At 36.0% G+C, this 26,145-nt stretch overlaps 1 protein-coding gene across 1 annotated transcript; it reads right to left on the minus strand.

Annotated features, from left to right (window-relative positions):
- Nucleotides 1-43: 43 nt before the first annotated feature.
- LOC116710795 (immunoglobulin-like and fibronectin type III domain-containing protein 1) lies at nucleotides 44-25,926 on the minus strand. Its single transcript, XM_032550037.1, is given in 26 exon segments — nucleotides 44-2,275; nucleotides 3,255-3,581; nucleotides 3,882-4,178; nucleotides 4,257-4,449; nucleotides 4,528-4,613; nucleotides 5,528-5,836; nucleotides 5,936-6,064; nucleotides 6,163-6,342; nucleotides 6,951-7,247; nucleotides 7,336-7,629; nucleotides 7,720-7,861; nucleotides 7,961-8,085; nucleotides 10,778-11,421; nucleotides 11,423-11,741; nucleotides 11,880-12,152; nucleotides 12,820-12,988; nucleotides 13,069-13,182; nucleotides 13,312-13,464; nucleotides 13,466-13,496; nucleotides 13,598-13,640; nucleotides 14,151-14,195; nucleotides 14,306-14,405; nucleotides 14,541-14,683; nucleotides 15,696-15,815; nucleotides 20,855-20,940; nucleotides 25,792-25,926. Coding segments are annotated over 25 exon segments (4,587 nt in total). The 5' UTR covers nucleotides 20,904-20,940; nucleotides 25,792-25,926; the 3' UTR covers nucleotides 44-2,270.
- Between the last annotated feature and the right edge of the window lie 219 nt (nucleotides 25,927-26,145).

Consider the following 26,145-nt stretch of genomic DNA (forward strand, 5'->3'; position numbering starts at 1 on the left):
TCAAAAACATGAACAGTCACAACATGAGAATGGTAGACATACATTATTTAGATAAACTTTAATGACACGTGGGATGAATTTTGAGGCACGTTATATAAAGATTTGTTACATGCGTCGTGGATGTACTTTTTAGTGAATCAGTTTTAAGAAACACTTCTGCATAATATATATTTTTATGTCTAAAGTACTTGACTAACTCATCGTTCAGTTTTAAAAAGTTGCATCAAAATGCAACATTCAATTTTTATTAAAACCTTTCACACAAATTGGCAAATGAATAGCATAGTAATTGCTTAAAAATGCAACCTTGCATGCACAAACATGAACATTTTCACAGCGACCTACAAACAGCTAGTGTTATCTAATAGTAATGTTTAATTGAAGTTCAGCATACTTTCAAATTCTAAAACAGCTCCTGTTTTCACTTCTCCCAAGAGGGCTCATTTTCTCCTACTGAGTTCCCACTGTGAAATATTGATGTTTAGGAGTAAGGGACTCAAAACTTGCCAGCATGTGGGAACCCCATAAAGTCCCAAGGAGCCTGATATGTTTGCTCAGAACCTATCTCGTATGACTAGATTAAGCAAAACCCCGCAAAACAAACAACTTTTTACGTATCAATCTATTTTTTGTTTTACTGTTGCTTTGCCTTTGCACCATATTTCATAACAGTTGACATAATACTCGGGTAAACTCGCAACAGAAAACAGGCAACAAAAACAAAGTCTGCAGGAGAATAAAATGTTGGCAACCATCTGTTGCAAAACAGCCTAATGGGAAACGGCAGAAAATTATATCACCTTCTTGTTAAAATTATTAATTCAGCCATTCACAGTAGAATCAAATCAATAAAACCTTTCAGGTACTCAAGTGGCAAATAGATAAACTAAATATATAATTTGTATTTTGTATATCCAGCCTTCTAGTTTAACAAAATAAAACAGGTTAAGTAAATAATACTAGATCTATAAAGAATATGTGGCAACCAGAGGTCACGTTAAAGGAATATTTTCCGTATTTGACCGGACGTTTTCTTAAACGACGGGAAAATTTGAAGCTCGTCGGTCATTTGACAGGTTATAATTAACACCCTTGACTGGTGCACATGCGCATATACATTATTGACTTTACGCAAAGAGTTAATCGCAGAGGTAAGTAAAACAATTTAAAAAAAGAAAATCCTTTCTGAATATCATCTCATGGACACTGAACTAAATGAGTCTTTCTGAAGGGGAGTTGACAGCATGTTGAAGAGTTTATGGGCCGGACGCTTTGGAGCGTCTGGTTAAGACCAAACTTTGGTTGAAATAGCGCATTTAATTCCGGGCTCCAGTACATTCAGAACAGAGAAAACTAAAGAGATGTTGTGTTAATTCAGTTATAGTCTAAAACAGAGGACCCGGCAGTTTATCTTGAGGAAATAAATAAAGGTGCCAAAGTTAATTAGACCGTAAAATACGCAGTCCGCTGCACAGCCAATGCGAACGCGGTTCCGCCGCTGCGACGTTACACTACCGCGCCCAGAAAGAGAGGGGCGCTCAGGATGAGCACAGCAGTGCCGGGGAAGCAAAACCACACGAAAAAATCCTCGTAAAAGCGCACACCGGACCACGCACAGGGCAAAAAGCTCGCAGAGTTCAATTGATCGGTTTGGATCAGACATGACTGATGAACTAGCGCAGATTTCTCTGCAGATGCGACCAAGAGAAATTTGTGAGGCGCTGTGCGTTCAGACCCCAGCAGGTTAAGTGCTTGTAATTTAAGTGGAATTTTAATATATTGACATATAATTTTAATTGAATTTATTATAAGTTATTGGGGCCACAGTCAGTGGTTTTTGTCACTACGGAGAAAAAGTTAGATGCATTCATCTGCTTTATGCGTGATGGGATCTGGATTCACTGGTTCAACTAGGTGAATATTAACTAAACCGCACAACAATGCGGCTAAATAGCCTATGTTAATATAATTATAATTTGACAGGTAAAAATAGTACATGACCGGATCTTTAATTTAATTAATTTTTTTAATGCTGTCAGTCAAAATGACAAGAGAACAAAAAAATTCCTAGCGCGACCTCTGGTGGCAACCTAGTTTTTTTTTTTTTCTTTTTTACATTGCACATTGAGATTTTGCCGATAAACTTTTCGAGATAAGGCTTCATCTGTGACACTGAATGTACATTTTACACATGTCTGGGATTTGCTTTATTGTAAAACGCATGTCAGTTTCCAACTACGTGGCTTATGTGGCATCGTCTGTAGATCCCTTTATTCTGCAAAGAAAGCAAATAGAGATCATTAGCCATTTTCATTTAACTTACTGGTAAATTATAATATCCTCAAAAAGTAAATTTATTTCAGTAATTCACCTCATAACTTACTCATAGTTAATATGCACAGTGTTGTGTATTTTGTATTTTTCTTGCTGTTAATTCTGATGAATTTTCCTTACAGCTATTAAAAACTTAAAATTTTGTTTCTCTGAAAATGTTACTATTGCATAGGACTAATAAATCAAATATGTCTAACACAGAAACTGGCCTTCCAAAAAGCCTGCCCATGAACTGTACAGCATGTGCTCTCAATTCTTGGTAAAGGGGTCATTTGCTATGAATTAGTGCATTTATAACATAACTTGGGATGACTAAAGAAACTGGTAAGTTATTTACTTCACATTTTTTCAGGTTATTATCTTGGCACTGGTTTAAAAACATCTTATGTCTCAGTTTCTTAACTGGCTTTAGAAAAAGAATGCATCTTGGAGACTGCCATTATCCTTGTTAAGTGCAGCTATTTTTTACCACACATTTCCTTCTACTTAACATTATATGAATGTGCTTGAATGCAGACACACTGTGAAAAGTGGATTCTTTTGCATTTCATTTTGTCTTGCTCTCCTTGAGAAGGGGCTCAATGACTGTACACTATCAAGTTAACAGTCCTCCCTACATTACGTAACATTTTTGTGTTTATATGTTTTGTATTTTATAGCTGTGAGAAATAATCTTTGACCGAAACTGAAGGAAAACATTTTAATGAATAAAAATTAATGAATTTTTATTCATTAAAATGTTTTCCTTCAAAATTAAAAAATTAATGAATTTTTATTCATTAAAATGTTTTCCTTCAGTTTGTTTCTGTCACTTTTAAACTTAAATTACTAAAATAAATAACATTTTGGATAGTATGCTAATTTATTGAGATGTATTGGTAATCTTTCCACTTGTGCAAAGCATTCTCTTAAGGACTTACCTCTGACTGTGAGTTTAGTTGAACTCTCTGCTCTTCCTAAACCATTTTCTGCAACAATTTTGTATTCTCCTGTATCCTTGGTTCCCACCCTTAATATTAGCATAGAGCAGACCCCACAGGTGTTGGAGATGAAGTAGTTGGTGTTGGTATTCAGACTGATGTTGTTGCGGAGCCATGTCACGTGAGGTGTTGGATCTCCTTTTACGGCACAGCTCATGTAGCATTCATAGCCTTGTGGAGCAGTGTGCATTTTCAGTGGGACGAGGAATTTAGGAGGACATCGCAGGTCACAGGCTTTGGACTCTGGCATCTTCACAGTGAATTTTTCTGCAGAGAATCAATATAAAAAAATAACTGCAATATAACTATTGATTTCAAAAATAAAGAAGCAATTCTTCACACTTTAGTTTAAAAATGCCTTTTATGACAAGCTTGTTGGGCTTGTCATAAGAAAAGGGCTAAAATCTGTCTTTTTAAGTGAAATATATTTGGAGAGCTTTAGCAGTATTTGAGCAACAAAACAAAACTTAAAATTGTTAAAATATTGCATTTACTTTAGGATTTGTGATGCATAGTTGCACAGTGTTGCAACATATGCTTCTAAACCTGAAAAGCAGATTTGGTCACCTTTTTTGGCAGGAATGAGCCACTTTGCAGATTCGGATGGTTTAGAGGAGCCCATGTCATTCTTAGCATAGACTCTAAACTGGTATTCTCGACCCGGCATGATGTTGCAGGCCGTAAATTTGTTGTTGAAGATTCGATCTGCAATGGTGTTCCAAGTTCTCTTAACTGAATCTCTCTTTGTCACCATGTAGTGCAGCCTGTCATCCCGCTTCTCGTCTGGAGACGCGGACCATGAGATGGTTACTGTGCCAGGAACGTTTTCATCGAGATCCACAGGACCTGGTGGCTTTGGCTCATCTAGAGTTCAACATTTTTGTTATTCACTCTACTGAATTATACATCAAAGGAGAAAGAAGACCACTATTTTAAACTTACCTGTGACTCTAATTTCAATGCTAAATGTTTCCTGTCCTACAATGTTTTTGACAATGATGGTATAGATGCCGGTATCTGAACGTTCTGCTGAAGGAATCAAAAGCTGGGATGTACCCTCAGCATTGCTGATGGTGACCTTTTTAGACACTGGCACGCCATCCTTTAGCCAGGTTACCTCTGGCCATGGTGAAGCCTACAACACAATATGAAAACATTACTTCCAGGAGTTTATAGGTATGAATTAACTTCTGTAAGTCATCTGATAAAATACCTCAAAGTTAATGGTGAATCTTGCAGAATTTCCTGCTCTCACAATCATGAAACTCTTGATTTTGGTATCTGTGAATCGTGGTCTCACTATTTAAAGAATAAAAAACAATTTTGTTTTATTAAAATTGAAAAAAGACAAACACATTTCATTGCAAAAATTCAAGATAAATTTTACTTAGTTACTTATTATTATTGTCCTATGCACTACACTGACATAGACGATGATTCTGTATAACCTGTAATGGTGCTGATTATATAGTAAAGCACATCTGTAAAATCATATCATGATTCACCCCATCTTTTTTTGTTGAGATATCCTGTAAATGCATTGAAATGAAAAATATCTCATATTGTTTAGAGATAAAATGCACTTGAAGCTAAAATGAACCAGATGTCTCTTTGTTCCCCCATATTGCTCAAATTATCAGGAAGTCTTGTTGAAGTATCAAATGCTCAGACATGGCCTAACATAACCAAATAAGTTATTCAATATAAGTTATGTTAAAGTATCTATTAAAAGATTAACTAAAATAAAAAACGTTCTGCAGTTACATGGAAGCAATCTGCAATGTAGCATTTTTGTTCTAGATGGTACATCAGTTTCTATGTTTAATTATCACTTTCAACACTACCAAGTTTAATATTAACACAGCTATTCATACTAGGTGAAATATAACAAATGAATCCATTTACAAACGGATGAAGTAAAGTTTTTCAAATCTTTATTTTGGAAAAGGCTTACAGGCTTTCGACCACTTTACTAACCATGTGGAAATTACTGACCAACACACGGTGCAGTTTTAGCTGTCTCTGTCCTTTTAACTTATTTGGAAGATAAGCCTTCATGATTAGACTTTTGGTTGAAATTTAATTCAATTTCTAATAATTATTGTAACTTTAAAATCCCCCCAAGTAATAGAGGAAAACTGACAGTGCATGGTTTTGCATGCTGTTTCTTTAAATGTATTTTTAGAGATTGATTTAGGTGCAAATGTTCTTACCAGGAGGGGGCATAGCGAGAATGTAATTGTCCAGCTCCTGAGGCACTCCCTCACCTCCATCATTAGTAGCAATAACTCTCACCCAGTACATGGCCAATGACTTCATGCCCTTTACCGTATATGTAGTCATGGTTATTGCATTAGAATTACATCGATCCCACTCTGTGTTTTCTGCAGGCCTGATTTCCACAAAATATCCCTTTGCTTCATCCTCCTCTCCCTTAATGTCTTTGGGCTTGTTCCAAGACAGGGACAAGTTTGTGTAGGTGGAATCTGTCACTTTCAAATCAAGCACTTTACCAGGAGGCTCTGAAACACATGATTTGGTGCCACTTTTAATGTCACACAAATATTTTATGTAGATTAACAATGACAGTTCTGTCACAACATTTGTAAACATCCACCTACTTTTAGGGTCTCTGGCAAAAACAAACTCAGATGGAGTGCTGAATTCGCCAGCTCCAGAGTCATTGATTGCAGACACACGGAACTCGTACTCCATGCCCTCAACCACGTCTTTTACAGCAAATCCTTTACCTGAATAGGAACATTAATGACTACTTTTGATTAGTTTATCCTTAAAAATAACAATATACTAAGAATTAACAGAAACCGTAAATAAATTATAAAGTAACCTTTAATAATCTCGTTTGGGGGATTAACTTGGCCCCAGAGGTTGCTGCCCTTCTTGCGTTTTTCCAGGTTGTATCCCAGAATGCTGGTTCCTCCAGTGTCAGCAGGAGGGGACCATGTGAGGTTGATGCAGTCCTTAAAGGCACTGGCAACCTTTGGTGCTGATGGAGGTGCAGGATATGCTGTATGCACAAAAAGCAAACATTTGTTTCAAGTTGTTTTTAAATGAGTCAGCATGCATTTGTTATAATGTTTGTTTTAATTCCTTGATTTACGTAAATGTCAGGTGTCAAATTTAACATTCTGTTATCACTGAGTAAAACAGAAGAGATGTGAGAAGAGAAAAATCTACACAATTTGAATATCTTCACGTGCAAACTAAATTTACATTTGTTTCAATTATCAAGTTCAAGTATCAAGTTTTCCATTTTGTTTTTTTGTTTCATAAATGATTACATGAAGGAATCTTTGGTGTGTGGTTTTGACTATTTGGGTAAGATTTCAAAAATTTTGGAATTTGTTAAAGCACAGATCATTTACAATTTAAAACTATAATTTTGACACAGGGGAAATATTCAGTTTACCACTATTTCCTTATTGAGTATGTCAAACTTAGTGAGGACATACATCAAAGTCAGGATGGTTACATATGTATAATAAGCCTGCTTCTAAGGCACAGAACACATCTTAGGTGAACAACACTGATTGTTTCAGTTATATTGATCTTCACTACAGATTGGTTATTTCAGGTTGCTAAAAAAAAAACCTGACACCTTTAACTTGAGCTTACCTTTTGTTCCAGCCTGAATATCCTCAGTTTCCATCATTTCACTGGTTCCTATTTCAGTCTCCACTCTGATACGATAACAGTATCTCCTACCATGATCCACGTCGGAGTCTCTATACTTGGCTTCAGGACCAATTGGTCCGACCTTTTTCCAGGTGTTCCGTCCAACTTGTTGTCGTTCAAGGATGTAGTTTTGTATCTTGCATCCACCACTGTCCTTTGGGGGTCTCCACTTGAAATCAATTACAGAGGAGGAGGCTTCAACAATCTCCAGAGGTCCCATTGGAGATGTAGGTTTATCTGTCGGAATACAAGATGGTACGGTAATATAGTATTTTAGTTGATCAAAATGTGTTATGCTTAAATGTTACTTTTGTCAAATACATACCAAGTACATTTAGCTGGCTTACGGCCTCTATTGTCCCAAACACATTTTTCAGTTTTATCTTGATTTCACCGCTGTCTTTCCGCTGCAGCTTCATCATCAGCAAACGACTGGTTCCATCTGAAGTGTCAATATTTATATTGCCTTCACTTGAAAGTTCTTCACCCTCAAGGTACCATTGGACTTTTATTGGCTCCCGGCCAATGTAAGACAATTTATAAGTAGCTTTGTGTCCCTTCTTTACAGTCACAGGAGCTTTAAGTGCTTCTAGCTCCTCTTTATCAAATCGAGGGGGATCTGAAACCAAGAAAATGCACAAAACCTTTTTTTAAAATTCAGTTTAAAGACTTGCATTCACACTCTGGTAAATTATGGGAATGTTTTTACCTTCGACAGCAATTTCAGCCTCGGTTTTTCGGCCATCGGCTTCAAATTTATATTTTCCAGCATTTTCCTCTGTGACTTTGTGGATTTTAAGCCTGTGGAAACATCCTTCCTTTGAAATTGTTAAACTCTCAGATGACTGAATCTGGAGGAAAAAATACAAACATTACAACAGTGCGTTATTGCTTCAGCGTCATCCAGGTATACTTTGCTGATAATGACTGCTTTAGGGGTCTGAACTCACCTCAGCTCCATCTTTGTACCAGATTCCTACACACTCTTCACTGCTTACTTTACACTCCATCTCTGCTGCTTCTCCAATAATGGCTTTGCAATCAGAAAGTCCAGCGTGAAAGTGAACGCCTGGGTCTGAGAAGCAAGTGAGTTAATAAATGCATGCATTACCCTCCTTTTACAATCATGTTTTCTTAATTTTTATCTTCTTTCTAAACATGAATACAACTAAAACCAGAAAAAATATCTAATCTTTTTTTCTCACTCTCAGACATAAAACCACTCTACATATTCTCCATTTTAGAAGAGTTATGATTTTTTTTTTTTTTTGTTGCTGCTTTCTTCAAATCCAAGAATTCTTATATCCTACCATCACTATGCATGTATATAATTTTGACCAAATCCCGAGAAAATGTGTGGGAGCAAAGTGGCCTCCAACTTTTACTAAGTTTCACCACATCTGTCAGAAAATATTTAACCCCAGTCATTCACATTAAAATTAAATCAAATCATATGCTAAGATGTCGTGTCAACTTCTGAATTTGAAGAAAGTACAAAAACTATTTTCACATTTTGCAAGTGGAAATAATTTTGGTCAACCTACATGTTCTTAATCAGGAAAAGTATGAGTTCATGCCAGACAGTAATGGGGAAAAAAGTTGTTTTAAAGCAGTGTTTATGAATATCTGGATTGAACTTTATATGAATAAATGAACAGTCTTTCTTCTCTGCATACAGACTTACCTGCAAAATATTACATCTCAAGTAATGTTTTAAATTCAATAGAATTTATGTATGAAGTCAGGAAAAAAATAACATTTCAAAGTGTGTTTTTCCTTCATTTGATTTGAAGACATCTTCATGAACATGAAACTTAAATGGCTTATTTTTTAGAGGCTTTCTTCAGTTTGACAAGTTGAGTTCTTAAAGCTTAAAAGAAAGTCTTCTGTGCCATTCATTTTCCTCTATTCATTTTATGTTGACAGAAATACAAGCTGTTGAGAAAGGAAATCATCCTTTCAGTACTGAAAGTTCCTTCTTTATTTGAAGAATTTCTTATTTCTCTTATGGGAAGTCGGTCTTTAGTAAATGTACAAAAAGTAGAAAAAAAAATATTTCTGGGCATTACCATCCTCCAAGGTCAGCTCATCTCTTTCTTGATTTTTCTGTTATGTTAAAACCTCATGTACACAGTGACTATTTCAGTTATATTGTCTTACGCAGTGTGTCTACTTCTCTGTGTTAAAATCATTTGCCTTAGTGCACCAACTCATCCTGAATTAATATTTGAAACACCAAGCAGGAATGTTAACAGAGGCATTCAAAGCACAAAAGCTTTCAAATTGTCCACAAAAGACAAACATTGAGACAAACAAAAGGATTTTCTGCTGATGTCCAACCTGCAGGTCAAAGAAACACAGTTAATGACTAATCTGTCTCTGATATTCACAGACTGACATATAGCGAATACTCCACAAACATTACAAAACATAAATTGGAATCAGACATATTTAACATTCCTCTAAGGCACAATCATGATTTAATTAACTCTTTTGTATTTTAAGTTTAACAGCAAATTTATGGTGATAAACAGCTTTTTGCCCAGTGGTTATGAACTTATTCTGTTAACCCACATACCATATCTGTAAATGTAATCAATGCATTAAATAATTTTTGCAATGATGATACCTCCCATGCAGCAAATAATGCAGTACTCTGCAATCTTACCGCTAACTCTCTGCTCGATCAATGGGATGTGCCGTGCACTGCCTGAACATTTGCCAGCTGTTGCTGGCTCACCTTCATCTGCACCCTCATCATCACAGCTTGCTGCTCGCCCATGCAACTCTCACCTCGGGCATATCTTCTTCCAACGTTATTGGCTTTTCATTTTAGTTGATTTCATTTTAAATAGCATCAAGTCAATATTTTTTTCATTTGCTGTAGAATTAGCCTGACAAATAACATTAATAAAAAAAATAAAAAAAAAAACATTAAAGATTGAAAATCAGCATAGTGAGAAGATAAATTGCAACAGAAAAAAATATAATGGAGAACAGGGTCATGGAGAAGATCAACCATGGGATGCATTTTGTATGCTTTGTGTTAAGTTTGCTTTTATGTACCCATAAAAGCAAGCATGCATAACAGTCCATATCTAGGTTGATTTCTACCATTTCTATTTAAATCCTGCCAATTTGTTCACAATTTTTATGAATCAAACAAGAGGTTTATAACACAATGAAGACAGACATGTTTACAGACATATAAGTACACTTATTACACAGAATACCCAAATATATCAAATACACTGCCTGGCCAAAAAAAAAAAGTTGCTGCTTGATTTTCACAAGCTAATTTGTGAATTGGAGCTAATTGTTTCTGTAGCTGAGGAGAAAAAAGATTAATGGTATAACTTTGTTTTCCTTTTTTAGATATTTCCTCTTCTCTTCTGGATCTTTTTTTTCCCCTGTCCTTTGTGTTCTACCAGTAATGATAGTCAATTTTGTAAAAAATTATCATCAGCCAACATAAAACATAACAAACATCGTTTGATATACAAAATGTTTGTAATAATTTTAAAATACTTGTAAATAAAGTAGATAATTGTAGATTAATGTTAGGTGTTGATTATAGACTCATATGAAGTCAGCAATCTTTGTTGGAAAACTTTGGTAAAATATTTCTAAAACCCACCATTAAAAAAAAAACAGCACATTTTCTACATTTACACATTTTTTGCTGGGTCAAGATGAACCTAAAGAAAAATTTAATTTGGTGGTAGTGAAAATGAAAATAATATTCACTTTATGATTTAGTTTCTTACCTATAACAGTATCAGGAACCAGTGGGCCAGCTCTTACTCGTTTTTTCCGCTCCGCTCCTTTTTCTCCTCCTTCTCCTTTCTCTCCTTTGCCTCCCACATCCCCCTTCTCTCCCTCTCCTTCCTTTACTCCTTCCCTTCCTTTTGCTCCCACTCCTTCTCCCTCAATGTCCTCATCTGAATCTTCAAATGAATCCTCATCGCTTTCGACCTCAGAACCTTCTTCCACATCTCCACCCTCAATGCCTCCAGCCCCACCTGCAGCTCCACTCCCATCTCTCCCTCCAACTCCTGCAGCACCACCAGCAACTCCTGCAGCACCCCCTGCACCCCCACCTGCAGCACCACCATTAACTCCTGCAGCACCACCAGCAACTCCTGCAGCAACTCCTACAGCACCCCCTGGACCCCCACCTGCAGCACCTCCTGCACCCCCACCTGCAGCACCTCCAGCACCTCCACATGCAGCACCACCATTAACTCCTGCAGCACCAACTAGACTACCTGCTGCACCACCTCCACCTGCAGCACCAGCAGCTCCACCTGCAGCACTACCTGCACCAATACCTACAACGCCCCCTGTTGCCCCACTGGCCCCATTGGCGGCAGATCCTTCCCCAGCACCAGCTACTTTTTTCTTAGTTTTTCCTAACAGCTCCATCTTTGCCTGCGGCTGCTCTCTTTGCCTTTGCTGCGGCTTTAGCCGCTGCCTTTGCTGCAGCTTTGGCCTCAGCCTCTGCTGTAGCTTTAGTCTCAGCCTCTGCCTTTTGCTTTGCTCGGGCAGCTGCAGCCGCCAATTCCTTCTCTTCTTGAGCTTTTTTGGCGAGTTGTGCTTTTTCTTCCATTTCTTTCTGATATCTTTCTTGCTGTTCCTTTGCTATTCTCAGCAGTTCTTCATCATTGCCGGCTCCAGCAATGGTGGTTTTCCGTACTGCCTTTTTGGCCTTTTTGGCTGGATCTTTCTCCACTGTAAGAAAAAATAAGTAAATAAATAAATAAACAAAATTGTGGTCTTGTAACTGTACTATCTTCATATTTGTGATATCTTCAGTCGGTCAGGAGCTTATTTCCAAACATCGAAAGTGGGCAATAAAAGTTTTCTCACCCTCAATCACAAGCCAGGCATTGCAAGACTTGATTCCTGCCACAGCAGCATAAATGCCACCATCCAGAGGCAGGCAGTCTCGCACAATCAACTTATGGATGAGTTTATCTTCAGATACAATGATCTCATGCTTCTCATTATTTGTCAGCAGAGCGCTCTTGCCATACCAATTGATCTCATTCATTGGTGCAGTGAGTACACACTGAAAGAGAGCATCCTCTCGCTCTTCCGCCTTGACCTCTTGAATTTTGACGGCAAAGTCAACTTCAGGCACTGCAGAGTTTGAAGAGGGGGAGATAAAGGCCTTTCATTACTTCTATACATTTAATTCAATGCCAACTTAGCTAAGTCTCATTAATGGACACTTTCTTTGTGTATGTTTGATTCAAACAAACATCGGTTTGACATTGAGTGAGATATTTTACATTTTAAAAGCAAAGAATTTCCCAGCAGATTTTTTATTTTTATTTCATATAAGTTCAATGTCTGTTTCTGTGTTAAGCAATCAGTGACTATGTTTCTGTGTCGGTTAATGGCCATATCTTTGTATGTTTAGCCCAGTTGCTTGGGAAAAGCAATAAAGGAGACATTGCTGCCACCAAATTTTACTTTGGCTTTCATCTTGGATATTTTACCACTGGCTAAGAGTTTATATATTTATCAGTGTTCCTGTCCTATATGTAGTCACTAGAAAATTTACTGCTCTCAATAACTTTTTATGGTTTTTTCTTTCACAAAGCAGATATTCTTGAGCCAGTTCTGTTTTGGAGTCGGATGACATTTCTTCTAAACTATCACTATATAATCATAGAAAAAAGTGGCACAAATCTCACCTTGTTTTGCGAGTACATCTTAAAGTTTGAATTATGTTGTGAATTGTAAAAAAAAAAGGAACAAACACAAATATTTCAAGTTGCCTTAAAGCCTAATCTGCTCTTACCTTTAAAATCTGTGGAAAATACATTGACTCCCTCAACATCCACAGAGTAGAGCCCCGCATCATTCTTACTTAGATTTTTGATTGTGAACACATATTTTTTGCCAACTTGTTTTAAATTATGCTTTATTCCTTCTCCGTCTTCCTTTGAGAATGGCACCATGACACCATCCTGCAGAAATGTTCAATTATATGATAGTTTATGCTTATCAAAATTCTTCAAAATAAACAAGGATTGTCTGTGTGCTTCACCTTGTACAGAAATATTTTGTTGCCAGAATCTAAGAGGTCCATATCCAACTCAATTGTTGCACTGTCATCATCTTTGACCTCCACAGGTTTGAGCGTCCTGATATGTGAGATGAACTATAGCAAAAATAAGCAGGTGAACGTAAATCATGAAAATAATTAGAAAAAATAAATCATGCAAGAGTACTTTTTTGCTTTTGGGCAATATCATAACTCATCCAAAACAAGAAACAGCAGGAACTGTACCTGTGCAATCTCCTCTTCACGCTCTTTTTTCATTTCAGTAAGTTTCTTCAACATGCCACGGAAATCTGTGATGCCATACTCTACACAGATTTGCTCGTAATCTTTCTTTTCTGCACTGAGCAGGATTTCCCAGACCTTTTCGTTGGCATCCATTGTCTTTTCCTCTACGTGTTCCATCAGGATTACTGCAAAGTGACACATTTGTTGTGTGGAGCTCGACTAAAATATTAGTTCTTATAGTAGAAAAGGTACTAGGCAACCATAAAAGATATTACATTTTACTGACCGTGTTTTGAGTTTTTTTCTGAACTCTGTTGCATCTAGGGAAACTGTGGGATAGTTTATGTAAACAGACATTTTCTTTTCACAATTCACTGACTCAAAACAAAACAAAAAAAAAAGTATGGGATGTCTTTCTGTCTTTGTTGAAATGTAACTGTTTTCCTGAACTAGTTAAACATAATTATAGATTGCTAAATTAAAGTGTCTAGACAAAGTAGAAAGTAGAAAAAAAGTTTTCACATTTATTTTACATTTGTAAGAGATGCCAGTAAATGTGGAACTAATTATAAAAAGAAAAACGTATTTAATATTTTTAAAAGCAGAATTGTCACTGAATAAAGTTACCCAAGTAATTACAGTGATAAAATTATTATTTTGTCAAAATAATTTCATTTCAATTTCATTGCAGTAATGTACTGCTGCAATGAAATCTTATTTTAGCCTAAGGCTTTTTCAAAGTCTGGAATGCATTGTTTAGTATATCAGCATACTAACAAAATCAAATGAAAGGACAGTTATGATTTTATATGCGTAAAGATTAGTTGTGTAAGGTTTACCTTCTCCTTGAATCTTTTGAAGTTCCTTGGTCTTAGAGAATCCCACTGTGAACAAAAAATACAAAACTTTAATTTCTGCTTCACAATGTGTCAGCATGATCTAAAGATACCTTTAGCAGAATAAAACAACTTCAGTTTGACACAGTTAATCATACCCTCAATAACATTCAGAATAACGGTGCAAACAGCTCTCCCATATTCATTGGCTGCATAACACTTGTAGGTGTCAGTATCTTCTGGAGCTACCTTAGGGAACTAGTACAAGGGTAAATAGAGGACACATCAATTTTTTTTTTTAGTCATACTGTCAATGTGTCATTGTTACCTATTAAAGTTTTATATTTATTGTCGATGACAGCAATTTGTATTTTTTGCTGTATTAAAACTTACCTCGAGGGTATGTTCATTTGTTGCCGGATCATATTTTTGTTGACACACATCAGGGTGAAAAATGATTTCTCCATTTGCTCTGCTCCATGTTACAGTAGGTGTTGGATCTCCCACCACAATGGCTTTAAAGTATGCAAATTTGCCTGCAACATAGCACTCTTAGTCAAATTAAAAAGAAACGAACAAAAACAACCTTCAAAATAAATTGGCCATGAACCAAAATTAAGACATATTATTCTTAAATGAGTAAATATAGATAATGTTTTAATTGAACAATTTAGGATTTTTTAAAAATGTATTTTTAATGTATTTATTTATTTACAAAAATTAATTAGATAATGGTTTGTTTAGACTGGCTGACATCAGATCCAGTCTCTAACAAAAATATGTGCATTTATGGATATAGCGGTAGTTAAGTAAATATTTAATATAATTGTGAAACACATTGTTCCTGGAACATGATCATATTTCAGCACAAGGTCCTTGTTTAATAGTACATGGAATACTTTCTGTAATGTTTAGGATGTTGGTGACTGAGATGGTGAAGCTCTCTAAGAGACCTAACTGAGGGTAACCATAATGATCTCTTAAATTGTAATTGGAGAGGACATCAAAATATTGTCAAAGGGAAAATAAGAAATCACAGCTTTGTTAAAATTCTAATTGGCTTTTGAAGTATTGATTGTGACATTTCAAATATTGGTTCATGAAAATCAGTGATGAAATTCTTATTACGTATTGCAAATATCTTATCAGAGTTGATAAATCCATCTCACATTTTTCTCTCTTTATAGTTCTTCCTTTACTCTTTACATGCAACCATTTATTATCGTGAATATCGTTTTCTGTTTTAGAAGTGGGGCTATATATTTGCAATACATTACCTTGTGGTTGTTTATATTGTCCTACTGCATTGATTTTTCAGCTGTTAATTGTGGCAAGGTTGCAGTTTGACCAAAAAAAACTGTCTAAAATTCCTAGTTCTTGCAGAGAACAGACATGTGCAAGTGTTTTGAGGTTTTTTTTAAAAAGGTGTATTGGTTCTTAAACCTGTACTTTCAAGCCTTTGAGCTCAGATTATCTGTCCCCAGCCATTCTGCTCCTTTCCAGGTAATCTGAAAACATAGTTCATATTTGCAGACAGAAAAATCTTACCCTCTTGGATAGTAAGGGCTATGGGTTTTCGTGTGAAATCTGGAGTTGTTTTTCCTTCAGGAAGTTCCTCCATAAACTGTGTAATCATGACACCAGGCACTTTTGATTTCTTCTTGATGCCTAAATGAACCAATTAAGAACCAATTAATAAGCTTACAAACAGAATGTTGCAAAACCAAGTATAAGTGCAAAAATTAAGCAGAAATTCATTTAAATGTGTATTTTAATCATTGAAATTGTTATTTTCTCTTCTCCATCAGGTACATATCATAACATAAAAAAGACAGTTGGATAGCACTGAAACTGATTTCCTAATGAAAACAAAACAAAAATTAACAGGATGTATGATTATCTTTTTAAAGCCCACTCGCACCAGGCTATGACTGCTGTGTGGTCTGAAGAGCTCCACAAGAGTCCAAACATCTATGGATTGCAGAAAATTTTTAAAACCTTCTTTTAGTTTGAAGTTAGTCAGAATGCGACTATATTATCTGTCCTGATCAGATTTATTTATTTTTGTCTTCTGCTTTTCTGGTCATCCTACCACAGTTCATGAGAATCACATCTCTAGGAAAAATGGTTCTTGTCACAAACTGTCCAATTTTCCTGCAAACATCGGAGGTTTCTGGATCTCCACTGCCACTTTCAACCTTACTGTAAAGAATGAAACACATGTAGTGTTTTCAGCATGTTAAAAGCCGTCTATACAGACTGCTGTGCACCAATAAACGTGCCATCTGGAGCACATTTTGCAATCTGCTACAAGACTCCATTAGGATACTTGTGAATCAGTCAAGCCAAGCCGCTAAAGCCTTAGGTTGTGATTTGAGACCCACTGTGAGTGTTGTAAAATTAGACTGTAAAACTGCAAAATGATGCATTTAAAGTGCAGCCTGAAAAACTCAAATCTTTTTTCAGTCATTCAATAATCACAGCCTGGGGAGAATTTAGAGGTGTGTAATCCTCTCCCTAACTGGGTGTCCTTCTCCAGCAATGAACCAAACACTTATTAATTTATTTGTCCAAGGGGGTTTGAGCACACTGCTATAGCTTTGACAAAGAAAACATGAATTGTTCACTACTAGCTGCCTGCTTATGTCCTTTTGACTGAAGCCAGAGCAGTGGCTTAATGCACTGCACATAACAGCCATACTAAGGAGAGAATTATAGAAGCCTTAGCATGAGGTCAGCATGGCCAGTCCAGCTTCAACTTCTCAGAGTAACAAGCCTGCTCCACTGCTCCACTGCTACTGGTGCCATTATACTCCCCCATGCCTCTTCAAGGACTTCTATGCTGGCATTAGAATTAGGAAACCACAACAACTTATTTCTTTACATAAGTTGTGTCAAAGTTCAAAACAGTCAGGGAACTCTCATGTGAATAATGAGAAGCTTGCTGTGCTTTTAATATTTAACAGATGAACTCTCCTAGACCCCACAAGGTTTTTATGCCATTGTGCAGTTTTAATCTGGTGTGAGAGGGCCCTAGATATCAGGCATGTATGTTTACCCAAAAAGAGTGTGATCCTATTGGGAAAATGCCACTAAAACGGAACAAACTGTGACCCAAACATGCTGTTATACAAACCCACAAAAGATTTTCACTACATTTTGTTCCATTTTACTAACCTAACTGATTTATTTTAGCCAACTCAGTTGTGAAGGGAATGGATATTTGGTAAGTTGCCATTGTTTGACCCAGCCAATATTTATTTTATTTTTATCTTGCTCTCCTGGTTTTTACCAATCCAAAAACTATTCTCACTGGGATAAAATATAACTTGTTCAATTTCCATTCCCACCTACTTTGCTTCTTTTTGCATTCGCTTTACCCTGACCTCTCACCAACACAAGTAGCACTGAGCAGAGTTAATGGAAAATGCTTACTATGAAAGAGCAAGATAAATTGTTAAATCCTTCTTTTTTTCCAACAGGGACATAATCTATATTCATACTTGGGTTAACATAGAGGTAGTTTTTAAATAAGAACTACATCTGTTTTACATCATTCACAGCTCATGCATGAACTAGAATATATTTAAAGAATTTTTCAACTGTTTTTCTTTTTCCCCTGAAATGTATAATGAATTTCATGGTCTTGAAACTGCAAATGTAATATGCTATTAATGTGTATTTAAAATTGTCCAACTCTCCCTTGCTCAGTGGTATGAGCAAAGGAGTCGCTTTCCCAAATTTACCTAAAGAGAAAAACAAACAAAGCCAAATCTTTAATAAGAGTTAGTCTTTGTGAAATTTGTCTGCCACTAAGGTCCTGCTTCAGGAAACAGAACTTATTAAAAATGTTTAGATCTTTAACCCTGAGTTCAGGACAAACTTAATAAACCTTGGGTTTTTGCTTTACCTCACCTCCTATTGTCTTTTCATTTCTTCATCCAAACAGTGGAGATGCAAAACGAAGTGCATTTTTGTGCCGAAGCTTTGTCTGGAGAAAAATGTGATTTTTTCATTTCTTTTTGTTGTTGTTGTTTTATTGTCTCCAGAGACAAACATACATCATATATAAATTGGGGATAATCCTATTTTGATACCAATATTTCTAAATTTATCTGTAATCTGTTTACAAAGAAAACAGGCTTCCAAGGCACATCTGGTTTTAAAACCAATAAGATGAAAACTATGTAAAAGGAGAGATCACATCTTTCCTATTAGCTTCTCTCTATTAGGTCCCTGTTAAATTCAGAATATAATTTAAACATCTTTTTGTACATCAAATATTTAATTGTTCCATATGTTAGTAATGGTGTACTTGGCTTTCAAATTGCAGGTTTATGGAACATTTGCACTTGACTCACCCTGCAGTTCCAAAAAGTGACAGATGGAGCAGGAAGATAATAAAAGCTAAAAATGGGAAAAGTTGCTCTAAGGAAATAGAGCAAAATCAGAGATCTGGAAAAAATTTAAACTGGTAACATTTTAAAATGATATGTTGTTGTACTTTGGGCACTGTCCTCTAGTTAAAATTAATTAGTTGGGTTGGATCAGACTCTGACACAATGCTTATGGGGACCAGCTGGGTTGGGTTGTATTTTTAGGCCCGATCTAAACTCAAAATGTTTTTAGTTTTTTGGGGGGGTTTTTTGCAAATCTCTAACAAAGTCCTGAAAGCTGTGATAATGCTGTGGCTAAATATATAAGAGTGCATTGTGTATAAGAGTAAAATTGATTTTCAAATGGTATTTTCCACTTTCCAGATTTTTATTAGAAATCATTTGTAAAAACCATCCATATAAAATACATTAAAGGTTGGAAACTGTGACAACATTCAAGGAGTATCAGTTATTTTACAAGGCTTACACATGTCAGGGGTGTCCTTTAAGCTGCTTATCATAAGCCTTCAATGTAGGGGTAAAAAAATGACTACACATTTTATAGTTTTTGTATCCGAGCAACTCCATGACAGCTATATGTCAGAAAACAAAAAAAGGTCAAATGTCTCGGAAGTATTTATTTATTTTTTTAAGTTTGCTCTTTTTTATATTTTCTCTGAGAAACAACAATCATTTATAATTAACCTTCCTTGTGGGTAAATAATTCAAAATTTGACTTATTTTGAGCTTAATGACAATAACATTAGCTTATTGCATCAGTCACTTTCTCTGGATTGTCATAATATGTGATGTTTCCTGCAATATAGCTTCCTGTGTTGAGCTTGAAGGTCACCTTTGTACAGGACAGATCTGGATTCAAGGTTGTCAGTAAAAAGTGGCATTTTCCCATCGACTCTCAAGCTAAAGTAGAGACATCACAATCATTCACAGCGCCTTCTGTCACAGCTTGTCACAAGTTTTCACATGGTATGAAGGTTGTCACAATGAAATGCATCCATTGTGCCACAGAAAGGTTTGTCATCCATTTTTGGAAAGCACCTTTCAAGGTTGAGGACAGAGATGATAAGGATAATGAAGATGTAATTTTTCATGCAACGAAACCCAGCATGGCATCATGCGTGCAGAAAATTATTCATTTGTATTTTGATTATCTTTTTTTCTTGCATACCTTTGTCGTCCTGGTGTACTCCCTCAGAACCGTCGATTTAACACGCAAAGGCACAGAAGGAAAAGGCACAGGACAGGTAAATATAAATCCTGACAGAAGAACCAACCAGGTTGGAACTTTGACAGGATTAAGAACACAGAAGAAACACAAGGGACCACATAATACATACAGTTTGTATCCCAAGGCTGGGTGGACAAATACAACACAGAACATCTGCAGATCAAATATGCAGAGACTGACAACACAACAAAAACTATTAGTGATAGACAAAAGATAATGCAGCATATTATATGGCGTGTAAGAGTTGTGCCGTGCAACTGTTAAGACTCAACACAGAGCTTTCTTACATATCTCCATATTGCAGACTTCTCAGGATGATTTCTGCTTGGTGCTTGAGATTAATTCAGGTAATACTTGGAGAAAAGCAGGTTGTAAGAAAATCCATTTTAGAAAGATAATGTTTCAATTCTGTGACTATTTGAAAGCATCCCTAATGTGCTGCATTGCCTCCCATGTTGCCATCAGGTCATGTGTTGGACGTTCAGTAATTTCTTTACCACATTTCATCAGGAACAGAGAGGTTTCCTATGATGATTTTCTTTGGTAGTTACAGCTTGGTTTAATTCAATCTTCTTTCACTAAATTTTTGTGATTCTGTCCTGGAGAAAAGCACCATAATCAGAATGCAATTCTCACCGGTGTAACTTGATAGTTGTTTCTTGTCTTTGTGATGCAGGAATTGGGTGATCTCATCACCGTTTCTGTCCGTATCTTCTTTGGTGAGATATCTTGGCATTAAAGGCTAAAGAGGACATAAGTTGTCACTGACAGTTGGAGTTCCTCCACTTGATTTTATTTCCTCTGCAATTATTAGCTGTTCACGGCATTAACCAAAAATGTTGGGTTCCACATCTTCAAAGATCTTTCGAGATTAGACGACGTTGGTACTGTCTTCTTTGTCGTTGCTGTTTTGTTGGGTATGTCTACGTCTTGTACATATTTGATTCTTGGTTGCAATCTTAAATGACTATGAAGTTTACTTATAAAGTGTAGTTAAGTTGAATCACGTTGATCTCTGGATTAAAAGAAAATGTAGGGAGAGGCAGCTGGAATACCAACCTTAGGCTGACTTCTGCACTTACCTGCCTGCCCAGTGGCAGTTTCATCAGCCACCTTTGTCTTCTTCAACATCTTTGCTTCCTCTTCAGATCAGCAGATTCAGAGGACTCTGAACAAAAGACAGAGAGATAAAACAAAAACCCTTAGCACCTCATACATACATATCTCATATTTTCCCCAGACTTTGAGGAGACAGCCTTAACTTAGAGATGGCTTATAGCTTATTATTAATGAATTCTCTTTGAAAATATAAGGACAGACCACTCAAAGATTCTTACAGAAATATCTGCCATTTTTGGAAAATTTTTTTTTACTTCAAATTCAAAAGGCTTTTTGGTTATACCACTCCTGCCCACTGATTGCAGTTACCTAAACCTGGCAGTAAGAGGCAGCAGCTGGTGTTATTTACAGTAACTGTTGGTCATAACATGATCTGGGTTCCTGTCTCATGAGGTCTTCACAGGCAGCTGTAAATTAAGCACAGATTTTAGTGATGCCTTAAAGATGCATGAAGAAGAATTGAATATTTAAAACTACATAAAGTGGCAGTGTTTGGGCATTTGAAATTAATTTCCATATCTTTAGAACAAAAACTCTACAAGAGAAGCTACTTTCAGGTATAAAAGACGACATTTGCTGGTACAATGCCCTGGGAAATGTGTACAACTTGGCAAAGCTCTGCGTACTGAAGCAACAAAGTCATCTGTAGCTTCATGCAGACATGAACTGACTAAAAGGGTCATACTTCCCATCACATGAATTTTGACAAAAGCTATCAGTGTGGTTCTTTTTATCCTGGGAATTGAGGCTTGGATTAGCTTTATATGATGTATACAAGTGTTAATTTGTAAACTTTTTTTAATACTAATGATAGGTAGCTATCTGGGCAGTAAGGATTACAATAGAAATGTCTCTCTAAACACCTATTCTTTTTATGTTTGGAACAACACCATATTAATTGGTTTGGAATTTGCACTCTATCCATTTTAGTCCCATCTGTCCAGATTGAAGTATATTTTTTAATCTTTTCATGTTCTTTTGCTGTATAATTACCATGTTGTTAAATAAAAATGCAGGGAAACTCATAATGTATAACATCCAAAAATACATATAAGCAAGAGATACAGGGTCTTGCTGTATCTTTTCTAACCATCTCTTTAGTCATGGATTGTTGTATAAAGGCCTGACAAACTGTATATGCTGTGCTGTGACTTTTTTCAGTGACAGTCCTTTTGATGCATAGATGAACAAATGGTAGAGATGTGAGTGCTGGTGTTGAATTTAAATTTTTAGGAACTCTGTTTTAGTTCCTCTCTGTTGCTATGTAAACTTCTTTCACATCAGCAGATTACACACTCAAGACTATATGTTGAATCTAATCTTAACATTACCTACTTAGCCCAAAATAATTTTCACCCATGACAGACTTAAGTATATGTTTTAATCGAAAATTACTTTCAACTGAAAAGTCTGTTTCTGATAGGAAATGAGACAGACATCTTTGAAAGGAAAAGAAGACAATGTGAAATGAAATTTATTTGATTTTAATTGCAAAACATCTGCTCAAAAACTTGCAATTTTTACTTGCAAGTAGTGAAAACATCATTTTTGACATTACAGCAATCAAATCCCTCTTGTACAGCTGAATATCTTTTCACACGTTTCCACTTGCATTTGACAATTTTTTTTTTATTAGGTCCAATTCTTTGACATTGGAACGCTTCCTTCCCATCACTCTTAACATTTCTCTTATCTACTCTGCAGATTCTATTTCAGATTTCAAAACATTCATATTGCTGCTATTTAGAAAAACATTTTGGTTATCTTAAAAAATCACTTTAAAGCTAAATTTGGCAGGAGTAAGAATTATGGCCTTACCTGTATCATTGTTTTTGCCACTCAATTCTACTTGCTATATTTTCCTTGCGGAATCATATTTACTTGCGAATTCTGTTCACACAAACAAGGAATTTAGCTACAGTTCCACGTTGCTCTCAATAAAGGCTTTTTAAATATAAACATACAAAAAAAGAAAATTAGAAATACATTCTTTTTTTCCTGTTTTGTTTGTTAAAGCTTCTACCTTTGTCTTTTGTTAAAGATGTCAAAAGTAGTTCACTTAGAAACATTGGTTTATCTGTGACTCTGCAATGATTGCTAATTGACTCATGTGACGCTTCAAAGCTACGTAATTCACTGCCGTGCAAGTTGACCTATCGACTCTCTCTGGTTGGGCTCGGATTTAAGGTAGTTGGATTTCCAGAAGTGATGAATAACTTTACTATTTTTTAGAATTTTCAGTATTTATAATTTATCAGAACATTTTATTCTTCTAGCAGTCTTTCTATAAAGAAAGTCAGCCTTTTTGTAATTTTATTTAATTTGTTTTAGCACATATGCAGCATATGTTTTTAATATCCATGCTTTTGCATTTGTACTCTAAAGTGAGGAGTTCTTGCAGCAATATTGTATTATAAACCACATATGTAAGACCAAAGCAGTCTGCTGGTGAAGATTTGCTGGCATGAGGTTCTGTGTAATGAAAGATATCCCACCCTCATGTTCTCTAGTTTTTTTTTGTTTTAGCTCATTACACGTAGAGTGCAATGTTTGGCTTTTGCACTCCGTTTTAATGAATTCTGACTTCTGGAGGAGGGGTACTGACGACAAAATAGTTCTGAATCCACCCTGAACAACACTCTGTGATTTGTGCTGCAGGCTACATTTCAGCAGAAACTTCTTTGGCTTTGAGAGTGGAAAAAAAAATAATGCATGCCTAATAATCCCATTATGTATATCCAGTATACAGAGAGGCAGGTTGTCATTGATGGTAACCTGAAAAGTTGTTTGGATTAAGGTAAGAGACAGGCTTTTGGAAATGTTCAACCTCTGAAAAGAAAAAAAGAAACTATATATTTCAGCCAGGGTGTCTGACGCAGTTTACTTTAAATGCTGAAAATCTCAGAGCAGGATGTTACATCGAACCACTCCTTAGTTGATATAATAGCTCAGGTATAATATACAGGAATAATTCATCACCATAAGAGCATGAAGTGATATATATGTCTTTCTGTCTGTCTATGACAAATGTGACCCCTTTCTTTCTGTGTTCAATCCTCTCCTAAGCGAAGGCATTAAAGATGTTGCTTCAACTAATTCTGTTTGTTGAGCATCCCATAGATTTTACCACTAACTCAGAGCTTTTTAGAATTTTTCCTCTCTTAAACAAAGGAAGTGTTTCCTTTTTCTTGAGTTTCCCTCTGTCTTCTTAAATCTCTAGTCGATTGTGACTTAGAACTGTTCACACTGAACCAGGTTCTGCAGTAGTTTTCTTCCTTTTAAAGGTAAGTCTTCTTTTCCATGGTCACAACATTCATGCACATTATGAGTAATTTCTGCAAAGTTAATAACTGAATGCTTTAAAGTAAGTAACTCAGTTCAGTTGGGTGGGTTCCCTTGGAAACCTATAACCAATTAGCATGATAAACTGAACTTGAGGAACTGTTTTATTACTAGAATTGAATTGGTGTGTATGTAATTGACTTTGAATGTGCCTCTGTAGTTTGATGGAAAGTGTTAAATATTTCTGTATATTGATGTATTTGTTTGCCTTCTGCCATTCGTTATCAATTTTCATTGCATAAATAAATAAATTGAAATGAACTGAAATTTGAATCAGTTTTGACTGTAAAGCCGACAACAAGCAATATTGGACTGGCATTTGATTTACTGTGGACATGTTCAAAACTTTATAATGTTGTATGCACTTTAGTAGCATGTGTTTTAAAGTAAACACAAATCTAAAAACATTTATATGTACATAAATATCATTGGGTAATGTTCTTAATATTTTACTACCTATATAACTTGCCTTCAGCTATCCTTTACCAATTCCTGTAAAAAGAACAAACAACATCTTAAAAGAAAAGTTTTCTGAAAAGTCTCTGAAGTCATCGCACAACACAAAGTCAGAACATACTTAATATAATAGCAGTACGTGACATCCAGCTTCCACCCACTTCAGCTGACTGCACCACTGACCACATACACTGAAAATGGCATCCAGTAGCTTCTCAAATGTCGCTCCCTGCTTTTTTTCCCCAACATGTCAGTGATCGCAGAAGAGTGAACAAGACAGAAAGTGGCTTGAGCAATGTAACTCACAAAACTCAGCTTAATGGCAAGACCTTTGGTGACAAATGAGCTCTAATGGTGCTACATGAACCTCCCTTTGGATTTGCTCATGTGTTCAAAAATAGCATGATGTCAAATTGAAAAAAAAAATGCTTTCTCCCTTTCAGAAATTTTTATTTGCTTTATTTAATTGCATTGAAGACATTTATGTTTCTAACAATGATCTTGATATGCATACATTTTAAGGTGTACCACCTAAAGACGCATGGAGAAGACAACATGAACCACAGCAGATTCTTCAACGTCAAAAGAAATTGATCACTTGCCAAACTACAGTCCACTTCTTGCTCCCCTGTGCCTAAAGCTCAGGTTACTATTGAATTGATACCTTCATCTAAACTTAGTTGTCATCCAACAGCTTCACATCTCTGACCATATTTCACTGATACAACCTCTTTAAAAATTTGAAATTTAAGCTCAGTAACCAGCATAAGGAAATTTCAAGCATCAGAAGCAAATATGCAACATTTAATCTACAGCCTAATGAATAACTTTTTGAAATACTTTGCACTGTAATGCCAGGTGTTCAAGGTACTGAGTTTAAAACAGCAAGCTTTATTCTTGGACAAGGATAACACTCCTGTTTTTTTCTACAGTTCCACTGCAACTGCCTAGACTAGTGCACTTATCTTTTCTATCCCATCATCATTCAACATGAAGCATTAAACTGGATATTAGCATGTGGAAACATGCAAAAATATATATCTTTTTTACTCCCCTGCTCTGTAAAATTTCTGATCAAGCCTTCATTTTGTGGACCACCTACCTGTTCCCTTCTCTTTCAGTCAGCACTCTGGTCACACTGTGCCTTCCCCTATTTTTTTTTTAACTGTAACAGATCCTTCCTGCAGCTTGCAAAGCAGTGCTTGATGCTTTACTTCAGCTCAGACCCAGTGACTGCCAAAAGCCATTTAGGCTTTTTTCATGTCAGTGATGACTCCAGAGGCATTAGAGGTCAAGTGGGCGGTGAAGCAGGGTGGGTTAAATACTTCGTAAAGGTTTTTTTGTACTTCAGTCTGGATATGCAAGTTTGGCTCTAGTTTGGAGGTGAAAAAATGCCCTGCAGCTTAGAAACCATGAATGTTTAAGGCGTGGCATCCTTAACTTGTTATTCTCTTAT

Source organism: Xiphophorus hellerii, chromosome 20, assembly GCF_003331165.1.
Source record: "Xiphophorus hellerii strain 12219 chromosome 20, Xiphophorus_hellerii-4.1, whole genome shotgun sequence".
Lineage (NCBI taxonomy): Eukaryota > Metazoa > Chordata > Actinopteri > Cyprinodontiformes > Poeciliidae > Xiphophorus > Xiphophorus hellerii.